We start from the raw sequence: 15,788 nt of genomic DNA, 5'->3' as shown, positions 1-15,788 counted from the left end.
AAAAGTCAGGGAAGACAAAAGATCTCTTGATTCCCGCGAATGCATTTAATGAGGGTAGTCAATCACGTTGAATTTCGGTCAAATCAGCCCATCGCGCTTCAAAAACTCCCCGCGCTAAGGTGATGCCCTTAGCCCGAGGAGTGGGGGGCAATTGATGAAGGGTGATTTGACCCAATCTATGAAATGGCAACACGTGGACATTGACCCACTCTTGAGCTTCTTGCTACATGGGACCCTCCCTATAGATCGCAATGTAGCCAGAAGGGTGCAACGCCAGGCAGCTAAATACGTTATGATAGATGAGCTGTTATACAGGAGATCCTATACGCTCCCCTACCTGCGTTGCTTGCGACCTACCGAAGCCGAGCTCGTACTCTGCGACACTCATGAGGGTCTATGCGGCAGACACTTGGGGGGCAGGGCCCTTTGCCCAGAAAGCACTTCGGCAAGGGTATTATTGACCAACAATGAAGGCAGACGCCATTGAACTAGTCAGAAAATGTGACAAATGTCAGAGACATGCCAATATTCACCACCAACCCGCTGCTGACCTCAACTATCTCACTAGCTCGTGGCCCTTTGCGTAATGGGGCATCGATCTACTCGGGCCATTCCCGCCAGCAACGGGTGGAAGAAAGTTCTTAGTAGTGGTAGTGGACTATTTTACCAAGTGGGTAGAAGCCGAGCCCCTCGTGATGATCACAGCCCGAAATGTCCAAAACTTATTTTGGAAGAGCATCGTATGCCACTTCGGACTACCTCGGGTATTGATTTCCGACAATGGCAAACAGTTCAAGGACATCAAATTTCAAGATTGGTGTTGAGACATGGGGATCCAACAGAACTTTACTTCAGTCGCACACCCTCAAGCAAACGGTCAGGCAGAAGTCACGAATCGAGCCATCCTCCGCGGACTAAAGGCACGGCTTGACCAAGTTAAAGGATTGTGGGCAGATGAACTACTTAATGTCTTATGGGCCTACCGAACCACGGAGAAGACCGCCATGAGAGAAACACCCTTCAAGCACACCTATGGCATTGAAGTAGTGATTCCCACAGAGATTGAAGTACCTACGTTGTGCCTGGAAGCATACAACGATCAAACAAACGAAGATGAGTGATGTGTTGCTCATTGTGACACTAGCAAGTGCACTAGCCGTTCAAGTAATAAAGTAGAGAGTGAAGTATCGTTCCCACGAGGATTTAGGAAACAATTACCAATACTAAATTGAGCACTTCTTATCTGATCAACAAATAAATCTAAACTCTAATGAAAGCTAAGAAATCCTAAATTAAAATCTATCTAAATCATTGGTCCAATTGCCTTCAAATCAGGTTAGAAGAGTAAGCAGTAAATGTCAATCTCAGAATTCAGCAATCTATCAATTTGGATCATTCGAATGAATCATGATTGAGCCTTGGTTTGGTGAAACCCCAAGGTCATGAACAGCCTCTCTCAAGCGCATGTTCATCCTATGCATGAGTGACGGTTCTTCTATCTCTAGCAAGAATCTAATCCCCATGCATGCATTTCTTCAAACACTTCTAAGGCATCAATTCAAATCTGAATTGATCACCAACTGAATTGTGCAAGTTATCTCTAACCTTGCACTCAATTCAGTTCTTGAATAGTAGATCTGAATTCCTAGAGTCTCTCTCAAGCACTCTAGGAATTCCAAGCTGTAGATTAATTCGCCCAATCTGAAAATTGTAGATCTGAATTCTCTTTCAAGCAATTCAGATCTTGCAATCTCAGATTTGAGAATTCAGATCTGAGTTTTGAAGGTTAGTTGGCCGAATTACTCTACAATCACACCCTTATTCAAGAAACTTCAAGTACAATACATGACCATTTGAATGATTCAAAAAGAATTAGATTGCTGAACTGAAATTTTACAAGCTGAAATACATCAAGGAAGAATGGAAACAAGGAGAAAGAATAAAGAAAATATAACAAAGAAACTGAATTCAAATCAAAAGAGAATGAAACTACAAATGATTTATTACAAAAGATCTTTGAATCACATACCCTCAATTTGAACTCACCTTCTTCTTCTAGCTTGCTTGTATTGAACTTCCTTCAGCCCTTCTTCTTCTTCTTCCTTGCGCCTAGCCTTCTTCTCTTCTCTTCTCTCTCTCAAGGTGGCCGAACCTCTAAGAGTGGGAGAGCCTTCCTCTCAAGCAATTGAACAACTTTCTCCCCTCCTAGAGGCCTCCTTATATAGTTTTTCAAGGGGGCTCTTGCCCCTTCTTGAAGCCTCTAGAATGGGGTGTATTACACCCCTTATGAACCTTCTAGAGTGCTCCCTCCTTCTCTTCAAGAAACATCTAGGAGTTGCCGCCCCTAGCTCCCTTTGGGCTGCTATTTGGGCTACAAATTAGCTTTCTTTTGAGCTCAAGTGGGCTACACTCTAGGCTGTTATTTGGGCTAAAAATGGGCTGGGCCGAAATTTTCTTCTTGCTAGGCTTCTTCCCTTGGATTTTCCAAAGAGTTTCACTTGCTCTTCTTGGGCCGAATGAAATTCTCTTGCTCTCATGACTGGGCCGGGCTGAACTTGATAAATTTTGGGTTTTCTTTTCTTGCTTTTGCCTTCTTTTTGTTGATTTGGCTCCCCCTGAAATCTTTCTTGCAATCAAGCTAAATTAAGGCAAAAATTAATAAAACCGGCATAAAAATCCATGCTAAAGTCCTCAAAAATTATAGATAAATTGTAAGTTCATTAATGAGCTACAAACCAACCTCGACCTACTCGACGAAGTGAGGGACCTCGCGTACATTAGGACCGCAGCCTACTAGCAGAGGGTAGCTCGGTACTATAACGCTAGGGTCAAGAGGCAAAACCTCCAGGTTGGTGACCTGGCCCTTCGTAAAGTTATGGTGCCTGAGCCCGGTGCTGGCAAGCTCGGGTCCAACTGGGAAGGTCCAACTGGGAAGGTCCTAACATGACCTCGGCACAAGAAGACCCTAGTTGCCACTTCAGCCAGGGAGAAATCTAGGAGCGGACTACGGGTCCCTCCCCAAAGCCTAAGGGCCAAAACACCGAGCAAACAAAGACCTCGGCGTGAAGAAAAGACACTTTAGTGGCAAAGGCAAGGTATGAAATATTAAAAGCGTAAGTAGCTCGGGTTTAAACCCCGCAAAGCATAGTTCATCCCGATACGTTGGTCGAACTGAGAGATAGCCAACCAATGCTTAGCTCAGGCATACGTTGTAATCACTCCGTGCTATAACACATAGGCCTTAAACGTGACAAATTGGGATAATGCCTACAAAGAGCCTTACTTCGAGTATGTAACTTTAACAGCTCAAGTGATGAGATTGCTTTAGCAAAAATAAAGGAAGTCCATCATACTTAGAAGAAGGAAGAAACATTCATTCAAAAAAAAAATGAAAATGACAAGTGCAATAACCGAGCTAAACAACTTGGGAAAGGTTCCATCATCATAGGGAACAACCGCCCTACTGAAAACTTGTGAAAGACCGGGTTTACGGCACCCGCAAGCCACAGAAGCCTAGAGAAATGCCACCTCAAGAATCCGCTTCCTCATCCTCTAGAGAATCGGGCTCCTCTTCTTCCGCTTGGTCCGCTGTCTCAGGAGGCAGACCCTTCATGGTAATGCCGTCAAAGTTGAGCCCGGAGAACTTCTTCCGAACCAGCCACCGGCAGAGCTTAAACCCTAAGCGGAATGAACCTGAACCATACTCCGCCTAGAGGTCATGAAATTCCTGGGAGTCTTTAAAATCACAGACCGCTTTCTCTCGCCGAGCCTCCACCATCTGATCGAAGTTTTAGGTCTGGTTCAGAAGAGTGGACTCCAAGTTCCGCACCTACTACCTGAGGAGCTCCCTCTCCCCCGCCATCCTCGATGATTCCTCTCTGTAGCGTGCACTCTCTTTAGTAAGTCGAGCGATTTGAGCTTCTTGGTCATGGACGAGTAGCTCCTGAGACTCATTCCCCTTGTGGGTGTGATGGAGCTCGTCCCGGATCCGGTCGAGCTCGACCTGGAGCTTCTGGTGGGTAGCACGCTAGTCGAGAGCGTCGACGTGATGGATGTTCATCTAGAAAGCCATGGCATGAATGGCAGAATTGACCTATTGGCAAGAAAGAAAGATCAGAAGACAACAAAAAAGGGCAAAACAAGAGAGGAAGAGGGAAAAAGGTCACTTACCACCATACAGTAAGCGGAGGCGAATGCGGATAGATCCCCGGGCTCCATGTTTCCCCATTGAGCGGTTTCATCATTGGTAACTACCTTCTGGCTCCTCCGGTGGGCTACCAGATAATCATTTACCCCTTCCCAGTTTCCCACTGGGAATCAGGGGTAAGGACGGGGCTGAAGGGGGTTGAAGGATACCTCCCCTGGCTAGGGGAGTTCGCTTCCCCCAGGGTTAGTCCCACTAGTCCCCTCAGGAGGGGGCACTGGAACCTCGAGTGAAGGAGAGGGAAGGACCGACTCGGTAGACCTGAACTCATTGCTTCCCGAAGGCGGGGTTCGGTTGGGGCGCATCATCTTTGCTTGGCGTCTCTGGCTACCCGAGAGAAGGCAGCGCGAATCAGCACTAGACATGATGGCTACCACAAGACCACAAGATATTAGTCCAACAATAAACAAAATGCATGTGTACACAAGTCACAAGGCGCTACGCGACCTAAAAGACTGACCTACCCGAGCTTAAGCCTGCCTGCACGAGCATCTCCTCGGCTAAGTAGTCCGAGCAGTGGAAGCCTACCGATGCCCAGGATAGCATCGTTTTCTGAGTCTCAAGGTCCAGCTCGGCCCCGGGGTCCTGGATAGTGCCCCTGCAAGCAGTGGGAAAGGGCCACCCCTTAGGATTACAGACCACAAAGTAGTCCTGCTTCCAAGCGGGAATCTTATTCGGCAGCTCGTATAAGAACTTATAGCCACGACGGAGGGAAAGGTAATAAAAGCGCCTCTCTGGGGAACCCCACGAGCAGCATTCTTTATACAAAGGATAGAAGCAAAAATATCAAGATCTAATGGAAGACAGTACTCGTAACACAAAGATATAGTCGCAACCATGTTTCGAATGGTGTTGAGATGAAGTTGGTCAATGGTGACATTAAAATGATTTAGCGCCTCCACTATCAAGGAGTGCATGGGGAGACGCAAGCCAGCCTCGAGCTGTTCCTGAAAGATTACTATGTCATTGGAACCATGCTCCCAAGGGAAGTTGCTAGTAGGGAGGCTATAAACCAGGTCCCCAGGGAGACGAAAGTGGCGAATCAGAGACCTGAGTCTCTCCATTGTCATTAAGGAAGGGCCAAAGGTATCAGGCTCCCTTCCCCTAGAAGTAGATGCCATATCGCCAGAGGCTTCCCGAGCCTTCGGGATACGCTCCCAGTCTCCCCCCGAGCTCAAGGGAGCATCATCGTCCTGGCTATCGCCCTTGTGATAGGCATGACGTGGGTACCCAGACATGGCTGACAGCGATTGGGACTCACCAGAGTAAGATGGAACGGAGTAGACTGTGGAACTCGAGTAAGCTAGGTGAAGTATGCGACTTCAGAATCCAATGGATGGCGTGGAAGAAGGTAGGGCCTGAGGGGGGCCCCTATTTATAGCCCTCGCCCTTTCAAACTGACAGCCCGGATCAAAGCAGATCCAATGGTCCACAGATTTCCAGACTGCACGCCTTCTGAAAACCAAAGGCGATTGGCGGAACATCTTCCACGATTGAGGTAGTCACAGCCGCATGACGTTCGGAATCAAAGGCCACCTCAGCACGTTTTCAGAATCTGAAAAGTCAGGGAAGATAAAAGATCTCTTGATTCCCGCGAATGCATTTAATGAGGGTAGTCAATCAAGTTTGAATTTCGGTCAAATCAGCCCATCGCGCTTCAAAAACTCCCCGCGCTAAGGTGATGCCCTTAGCCCGAGGAGTGGGGGGCAATTGATGAAGGGTGATTTGACCCGATCTATGAAACGGCAACACGTGGACATTGACCTGACGTAAGCGACAGCTCAGCATTGTGGCCCGGTATAGCTAAGTAATGGGTCCCTAAAGCAGCTCACCATGACGTAAGCTTCGGGTTCCCCGAGCTACCCCCGAAGAGATATTCCGAGGCAACTTCAGCTCACAAGCTAAGAAAACCAGCTCACCCGAACTCCCAAGCAGACAAGTCATCCCGAGGACTAATTTTACTTAGTGTATTCTTGAAGTATTCCGAGCTCGCTACAAAGTAGCTCGCGAGTGGGTCGCATGAGCATTCCACAGGAAGCTTCTATCTAACAGGCCGTACCAATCAGACTGCACCATATCCCCTACTGATGGCACAATCTCTGTCCTTTCGGCAGTCTGCGCTCACATCTCTCAGTAGGTGGAGGTGTGCCTGTCACTTTGGAGACATGTCACTCGCCCGGGTAAGGAGTACATCACAACGGCCACCTACGCAGCCCTAGCAGGTAACGGCTGTAGTAGGGGGCCTAGTATGAGGCTCAGGAATCCGCCATGTCGGCCTACCTAGCCAAGGTAAGGGAACTCCTACCCAGCTTCTAGTCTTGATACCTCCAACAAATTCTGAGATCGAAAAACACCAAGGGCAATGCTCTCTCTTGGTTAGCTAGTGCAATTGACTCGCCGATGAGGACGGTCTACATAAAAGACTTACCCAGCTCATCCATAGAAAGGGTAGTGGAAGAGGTTATCTGAGTGATGACAGTAGAACCGAGCTGGATAGACCCGCTCGTTGACTACCTACGACAAGGGATATTGCCAAAGGAGCGCAATGCAGCTCAAGGAATAGAGCGATAGGCAGCTCACTAAATGATCGTGGGCGAGTAGCTTTACAGAAGATCTTTTACACTACCCTACTTGTGCTGCTCGTGCTTAGTTGAAGCAGACTAGGTACTATGAGAAATTCATGAAGTACTTTGTGGAGGACACTTGGGGGGCAGAGCCCTTGATCAAAAGGCTTTATGACAAGGATACTACTGGCCTACAATGAAGGTAAACGCAATCGAGCTGGTAAAGAAGTGCGACAACTGCTAGCGACATGCCAACATTTTACACCAACTAGCAGCCAACCTGAAATACTTAACCAACCCGTGTCCATTTGCACAGTGGGGGGTCAACATATTATAACCCTTTTAGCCAGCAACCGAACAAAGGAGATTTTTAGTGGTAGCAGTCAAGTACTTCACGAAACGGGTTGAGGTCGCGCCAGTAGTGACGATCATAGCTCAGAACGTGCAAAATTTCTTTTGGAAGAGCATCATTTGTAAATTTGGGTTACCTAGGATCTTTATCTCAGACAATAGAAAACAATTTAAGGACATTAAGTTTTACAACTAGTGCATAGAAATGCGCATAAGGTAAAACTTCACCTCGATCGCCCATCTCCAGTCTAATGGTGAGGCCGCTAACAAAGCAATCCTCCGTGGCCTTAAAGCTCGACTTTCCTGAGCTAAAGGTTTGTGGGTGGACGAGCTGCCCAGTTTGTTATGAGCCTACCTAACAACCATTAAAACGATGACAGGTGAAACACCTTTCAACCTGACGTACGAGCAAAGGCTGTGATACCGATAGAGATAGAAGTGCCAACCTCGAGGTCCGAGACATTCGACGACGAAGCTAATGAGAAAGATCTATGAAATAACCTTGACCAAGTAGAAGATGTAAGAGATTTGGCCTACATTTGGACCCTGGCATACCAACACCAAGTGGCTCAGTACTATAACGCCTGAGTCAAGAAATGCCAATTCAGAATTGGCGACTTTGTACTCAGAAAAGTTATGGTACCTGAGTTTGGTGTGGAAAAGAAAGGGTCGAACTGGGAAGGCCCTTACAAAGTCTCCAAGGTGGTAGGTGGAAATGTGTATGAACTTGAAACACTGGAGGGGAAGGTGGTACCCTGTGCGTGGAACATAGACAACTTGAAAAGGTACTACCTTTGAAAAAAAGTGTTCTAAGCCACATCCGTGAACTTGTGAAATTTTGCTAAGGCATCTAGGCCGACCTCTCAACAACTCGGCCAAGAGAAGAAAAAAGATAAGTTCCAAGCTACAACTACAAATTTATGAAAATTATCCAAGGCATTTGGGCCAACCTCTCGATAACCCAGCCAAAAGGAAATCTAAAAGGAAGGTTTTCGCACTAAGGCATCTAACTAACTTAGTGATAATTTGACCGGTCTAAGAAACGGATAAGCAGAAAGAAGCTTCACTCAGACAGCGACCGAGGTACATGTAAAAAGAAAACAACTTAGCATCAATGAGTTCAAATATTTAGGGCACCCAGGCCTAAGAAATCAACTTATAGAAGCACACAAGATCCCGAAGACACTAGAAGAAGAGAAATCATCAGACAAGTCGTCCTACTTCTCATCGCCACCCTACACCATTTGCCTCTTCACCCTCCTCGGGAGTCAAGGGCTCCCTATCGACTTGCACGGCGAGTTCATTAGGCACGTCATTCACAGAGAGGGTGCCAAAGTTGAAGTTGGGGTGCAACATCTTCAAATAGCGGTGGCAGAGCTTAAAGCCCTTCTTCATCGAATGGATAGCAATCTCCACCTTTTCTTTTACGTACTAAAGAGATTCACGGAAATGACTAACGATTGCCACCTCAACTCAATGAATGTCCTTGACATATTTGGTCCGCCTCTCTTCCAGTTGGAGCTCCTGGGCGGCGATAGTCTCTCAGGCCTCATCTAGCTCACACTACATCTTCTCACTCAGCTCACAGGACCACTGATAGTCCTCCTTGATGCTGAGCTAGATCCCACACATCTAGGACTACAGTGTGTCGATACTAGCCTGCTGCTCGCCCGTCTCCTAGCCCATGGTGACTTGATCCAACAAGACCTGCCCTATGGTGTTCACTTACCAAAAGGAAGAAAGGCATGATCAGAAGTGAATCACAAAAGAAAAAGATAGGAACTTTGGAAGGAAACAAACCAGAATAATGCAGTGAGTCAACCGAGCTCTGGCATCAAATGGTTCAAATTGCGGTGATACCATGTCCTCAGGAAGCAACATGCCCCTCGCCATCCAAAGAGCTATGTAGGGATCAGTCACACGATCAAGCACAGAGACGTCAACACGAGGAATGAAATGAGGAATATCCGAGGTGTACGGACCAGCCTCACATTCCCTTTAGCCGACCTGAGGTTGAGAGATGACAGGACCCATAGAGTATTGATAGGTACTCATGGGGTCGCCACCTACCTCAAGGTTGATGACAAGAGGAGCATATGACTGTGACCTTACCTCGGCATTAGTCGTGGTCCCCTCCAATGATGAGCGGTGATCAGCCCTTCACTTCTTCCTCAAAGCCTTCTTCTTGGAAGCCGCCAAAATCGACTCCATGCTCGCCATATCTAAAAAAGGAGAAAGAAAGGTTAGTCGAGCTAAAAATCAATAGAACAAAAAGCAAGAAACTTGGAGATTGATCTACCTATGTGACTCAAGCCGGCCTGTATAAGCATGGGCTTGGCCAAAATGGTTTTTACTTTAACCTTCTAGTGGACAAAATCCTGAACCGTACCATGCATCTCTTCGATGAATCCTTCACTAAAATCCCGACAATCACTATGTCAAGCAGTGCTCATGCCCCAGCCACCGCTCTTAGAGAGGAAGAAATACCTGCTCTTCTAGTCTTTAATTTTATTGGGAAACTTGTCTAACACCTTGTATTCGCCATGAAAGGGGAGATAAAAATAGAAAGGGATGTGGGGGACTTTCTTCATGGTACACAAACAAAAGAAGATATCCAGATTTAAAGGGAAATTGTGGTGGTGACATAAACAAATCAGCCCTACCATGGTTCGAACTGCATTAGGGTGAAGCTGACCTAAAGAGATGCCATAATACCTCAACACCAAGAGAATGAAAGTTTGTAGGGCAAATTGGAGACCGGCGACCAGCGCCTCCTTAATGACACAGATAGCATATCGGCCATGACTATAGGGGTATTTGTGAGGGCCAGGCTAGATACAATCATATTTAGTAGGGATTTGGTAAATGTTTTACAACTCTACAATGTGCTCCCCATAAAGCGTAGTTGGAACAAAATAGACTTTACTAGTTGGACTTCTTCCCTCATCCCTACTAGATATTCAGAATAGAACTCCCCCTGAGAATCCTCTCCAGAGTAACTATAATAACCACCAAACTACAACTAACTTATTTGTTAAGAGAGAGAGAGTTTGTTTTTTAAGTCCATAAATATAAGATTAATGGGTTTGGGCGGGTTGGATTAGGTTAAAGCGGGTTTGGGTTGAACCCAACCCATTTAATTTTATATAATTGGGTTACTAATGGGTTGACGGGTTAGATGGGTTGGATTGAAACTCAACCCAACCCAACCCACCCAATTGCCACCCCTACTGTGAAGTGCAGGAGACCCATGTGGTGGTGTTTGTGTATAGACTGGCTACAACCGGATCCCATGGTGATGGGACTTTACGAGATTTGGGCCCATGTCGTTGTGGGGCAACAGTATCAATGTGCTATAATCTACAAGATAAGAAGCTGCAAATCCAACCATAGGTGAACAATGGCAATAATTAAAAAGAAAATACAGATTTAGATCTAATAACAAATGGAAATGGAAGATTTGCTATTGAATGGTATTTCCAATTTCCGTGGGGAGAAATTCTCCTTGCTCATATACAGAATGTAAATTTACAATGTTGGAATGTCAACAATATACTTTGAAAAAATAGGGAGACTGATTTTAATCTCAATCCCCCTCCTCAACTTCAATTGCAACGTCTTTCGTTTCACCAAAAGCTACAAAATTGGAGAGTTTGGATTTAATGCTGGCCCATCCCCCATTAGTTTTGATTGAAGAATCTTTCTATTGGATCCGAAGCTGCATAGCCCTTTGATCTTATGGGCAGGCTCGTGGCTCGTGGGCTTGTGGCATAGAATGACAACCGAAGGAGCTTCTATGCATTGATTCATTTTTCCATGGCTAACCTTTCTGAAGATGTTGTGTTACTCTTCTAACAAGGCATTCAAAAGATGGATGAAAGTGTCTTCCTTGCAAGGAATCGTTAGCCCACCCATTGGATGATCAAACCCGAATTCTTCCTCGGCCTGACCTAACAATTCTTGGAATGAGGGATGATTCAGGTAGGATACTGGAATAACAAACCTCCTCTTTTCTGCTTCTCCTACTTAAACTGCCAAATGATCCTGGGGAACATTGGCTGTTGACCAAAGCGGTTGGTTCCTCCCTCCTGAAAGAGAGCGGCGAAGAATCTCCTTTGTGTGAAACAAACCAGGCAAGCGGAAACCCATGATTTTCAAGGTTACTTGTTGAAAGAAGGATTCACAAGATATTGATCTCGGAAAGAAAGATGCACTTTCCCTTAGCTTGTGTATACTTATATATAGAGAGAAAGGTAGACCAAGGAAATGGTGTGGGCAAGTAGGAGAGCCCACATTATTCATATTAGGCCTTTCTAAGGGACATGCTACATGTGAAATCACATGATTTTGCCTTTTTAACTCGTTTCCAGAGATTTGTTGAGAGTGAAAACACTGGAATTCATGGTTTCTTGCATTAATTGAGAGCAAACCACCCGCGGTTTTTGGCACACAATAGAAAGGCGGAGGCCAAAAAGCTTGTTTGTGTTCCATTCACTCCCATCTCTTCACATGCGCTGCTCCTGCTTATGAGTCTCAAATACAATGAATTGATACTGATACTGATACAATATATAGACAGACATATAGTCTTCATGATGATATTACAGCAGGCGCCCCACATGTACATCTGAACGTGCATTGGGAACATCTCTCATATTTATCATGGAAAATGATCAAAACTAGAAAAAGGGATCATATATCCATATAAATTGTAGAAAGAGCTCATAGTTGTACATAGAAAGAAGTTTGGCCTACAAAGATAAGACAGCACGACCAGCCCACGGTTGCTGATAATTGACTGGGGCGGCAAAGCCATGTGAAACCATAACGTCATGAGCCTTGTCCCTCCTTGTGTCCCATCCCAATGTAATTACTCTGTTTTCAATCTTCACACTTATCATCATCTTTTATTCACAAAGTTATTGTCCATATATATATGTAGAGGCCACACTCAACATCTATCGATCTCATCATTCCACATTTACACAAATCACAATCTCCAATATTCTCAGAATTCTCCTTCTCTCAATCCTTTTGTTGTTTGATTTCTTATTCTTGCAATATAATTGTGCATATAAGCCATGGCTATACGCTTGCCTGGATTTGTTCATGCCAAGATGATTCTTCGACGTTCTTTTCTTACTGCAATTCAATCAACTTCTGCAGCAACAGACGTCCCCAAAGGCCACCTGGCTGTTTATATTGGAGAGACGACCCAGAAGAAACGGTTCGTGGTTCCCATATCCTTTTTGAACCACCCTTCATTCCAATCCTTGCTTACTCGCGCTGAAGAAGAGTTCGGATTTGATCATCCAATGGGTGCTCTGACAATCCCTTGCCAAGAAGAAGCCTTCATTCGTCTCACATCCTGTTTGAATGGTTCTTGAGAACTATTTAAGGATCAAGGAAGACAGCTAAAACTGAAGTCCGGCCAAGAAATGGCCAATTACATGTAAATATATATATATATATTTTTCTTCTTGTAAAAGAGAGTTGAGGAAGAAAAAGAAGGAGATTTCTTCCTCTATATATATGAACAATTTTCAATACAAAATTTTCTTCTCATCAATGATTTGAATTCTACAGGAATAATCTAATTCTAATTTCTCTTACTTCTTTACTTCTTTTCATTGGTTTAATTAATTCCAATTTTACATTTTTAAATTTGATTTTGCGGGATCCCACTTCACAATTCCAACTAATGTGATTTATATCACTCATAATAATCACATCAAGAGTAGATGTACAAAGTAAAATGTATATAAAAAAAAAGAGGAAAATGGAGAAAACATCCTCTGAAGCGAAATAATGATATTACCTACCATCGATATACAGGGGTTGTGAAGAGAGTCTCAGTAGTTAACTAGTTATGTAACTCCAGCCAAATTAAGCTATTAATTGCTTAATTGCTATTAAATGCTATTAAATGTTGATTCCAGGTTAATCCTCTACAGGGGTTGTGAATGATAAGCATCATTAATTTCTATTAAATTTTTATTATAGTTTGATTAGGGTGAGTTCCACTCTCACGAATTCACATCAGTGCCCCACGAAGGGGGCGCCCCACACAGCCGTAGACTCCAGCCAAGCTGAATGCCTATTAGATTTCAATTTGATAGAAGAATGCGAGGTTTGAGCTCAGACTTGAGCTCGATTCGAATTAAAAATATGAGTTTGAATTCAGCTTGACTCAAAAGCTTAGCTGCCAAATATTGGCTCAGCCTGATCTTATATATATATATATATATATATATATATATATATATATATATATGTAAGTTCGGTTAAACTCTCAACCTTCATAAGCCATGCTTCATTGAATTCGTACTTGGTTCAATTAACAAATGAATCTGTATATTGGGTTTGAGCTTAATTTAAAAGATGGATTAAATTGAACTGAAATGAAATAATTTTCACAAATTGAGCTCAAAATTGCTAGTGAAAAGCTCAGTTAATATCTACCCCTAATTGCAGTGTGCAAATTGGTTAAATGTAAATTTTGGCTAGATTTGACCTTGCTTTATTTGTTTGTGTAAAGTAAAGTAAGATGTATGGTGGTATGTGTCCTACCTGAGAATGAAGAAGATAAAGGGTTATTTGTTTTGGAGTGGAGTAAGAAGTAAGATAATATGGTCCTCACTTTATATGAGAAAAAATTAAGGTAGGAAGAAGTTGGTGCAACGGTTTTTGAAAGAAATGAGACAAAATTTACATTGCTAATAACAAAAGATACAAATTTTATATAATGTAAAAGTGTAAATAATAATTACAGAACAAGAGATGAAAAACTAAACTGATCATAAAATTTTCAGATTTGCTCTACAGTCAAATGCAGCCTCAGTAAAATCTTCTCATAGACTGCATGTATACATACGCAATATATAATTTTCTACTTAAAGGTTTAAATTATTTATACTAAATTGGTTTATGCAACTGTTTAATACATTGGACTGATTGACAAATGTGGTGAGGTCACTTGAACTTGACAATTGGATGAATGGAGAGACCCACAACTACATGAATCACAAAATGTGTTGGTTCATGTGCTCTTAGGATCTGTTTACTGACATTTCTCATCAAGTATTAATGCAACAGCTTTACTTTATCTTCTTGACCGTGCCGTGCTGTGAAGGGCAGCAGACCCATGTGGTGGTGTTTGTGTACAGACTAACTAACCGGTCGGGTTCCATGGTTATGGGCCTTTACCTGATATGGGCCCATATTCATTGTGGTCCAACAATATTAATGTTCTATAAGCTACAAGACAAGAAGCTGCAAATCCAGACAAAGGTGAGCAAAAGACAATAATTGAAATAGTATTTTCAATTTCCATTGGGAGAAATTCTCCCTGTAAATTTCCAATGTTGAATGTCAACAATATACTTTGGAAAAATAGGGAGATTGGTTTCCCCCATCCACAACTTCAAATTGAATGTCTTTCGTTTCACCAGAAGCTACAAAATTGGAGAGTTTGAATTTAATGCTGGCCCATCCTCCATTAACTTTGATCGAAGTGTGAAAAATCTTTCTTTTGGATCCAAAGCTGCAGCAGCCCTTTGAGCCTATGGGCTCGCTCGTGGGCTTGTGGCATATAGAATGACAACCAAAGAAGGTTCTATGCATTGATTCCTTTTTCAACGGCTGGCCTTTCTGAAGATGATCTTGTGTTACTCCTCTAACAATACATTCAAAAGGTGGATGAAAGTGTCTTCTTTGCAAGGAATCGTTAGGCCACCCATCGGATGATCAAACCCAAACTCTTCCTCGGCCTGACCTAACAATTCTTGGAATGAAGGATGACTCAAGTAGGATACTGGAATAACAAACCTCCTCTTTTCTGCTTCTCCTACATAGACTGCCAAATGACCCTTGGGAACATTGGCTGTTGTTGACCAAAGCGATTGGTTCCTCCCTCCTGAAAGAGAGCGGCGAAGAATCTCCTTTGTGTGAAGCAAACTAGGCAAGCGGAAACCCATGGTTTTCAAGGTTACTTGGCAAAAGAAGGATTCAGAAGATATTGATCTCGGAAGTTGGTATTAGAAAACACAGAGAGCATCAACACTAATAGATCTATTGGAAGTTGGAAAAGAAAGTTGCACTTTCCCTTAGCATGTGTACACGAATATATATATAGAGAGAGAGGGGTAGACGACCAAGGAAATGGTGTGGTCTGAAGGCCATTCTCAAAAGAGTGGTTAGCAGGAGAGCCCACATTTTTTCATATTAGGCCTTCTGTGGGACACTGCCTTTAGTACATGCCCAATTGAACCCACTTGAGCAGACATGAAGAGTGGACAACTAATTGTATATCACCAATTCTTTCCATTTAAAATCCGTGACAACCCAATGAAAATGGTTCTTTCCTGGTTTATTGCGGATCTATCATTATAAGTTGGGAGCAAAACACCCACTGTTTTTTACACAATAGAAAGGCGGAGGCCAAAAACTTGTTTGTGTTTCATTCACTCCAATCCCTTCACATGAGTTGCACCTCAAAACTGTAAAAGGGGACCATATGCCAGATTTCCTACTAATTTTTCCTACTCATTCTCTATCTGTTGTGAATTGCAACCACACATCCTCAATTCATAATAGATGTGTGGCTCTAATTCACGGCAGGTAGAGTGGATAGGAAAAGTGAGTAAGAAATCCCGAGTGATAATAGAAAG

General features: G+C 43.6%; 1 protein-coding gene and 1 pseudogene across 1 annotated transcript; one reads left to right on the top strand and one right to left on the bottom strand.

The window, feature by feature from the left end:
- The first annotated feature begins 12,031 nt into the window (after positions 1–12,031).
- On the top strand, positions 12,032–12,688 carry LOC148849005 (auxin-induced protein X15-like). Its single transcript, XM_088951564.1, has one exon. It carries the CDS (start codon positions 12,201–12,203, stop codon positions 12,504–12,506), a length of 306 nt encoding a protein of 101 aa, XP_088807690.1. The 5' UTR covers positions 12,032–12,200; the 3' UTR covers positions 12,507–12,688.
- Positions 12,689–14,410: 1,722 nt separating this feature from the next.
- Positions 14,411–15,234, bottom strand: LOC148849004 (auxin-responsive protein SAUR21 pseudogene; annotated as a pseudogene).
- Between the last annotated feature and the right edge of the window lie 554 nt (positions 15,235–15,788).

Source organism: Nelumbo lutea, chromosome 6, assembly GCF_056320005.1.
Source record: "Nelumbo lutea isolate HS-2025 chromosome 6, American lotus-T2T, whole genome shotgun sequence".
Classification (NCBI taxonomy): domain Eukaryota; kingdom Viridiplantae; phylum Streptophyta; class Magnoliopsida; order Proteales; family Nelumbonaceae; genus Nelumbo; species Nelumbo lutea.
The sequence above is the reverse complement of the archived record's forward strand: the minus strand, read 5'-3'. Positions and strand labels throughout refer to the sequence as shown.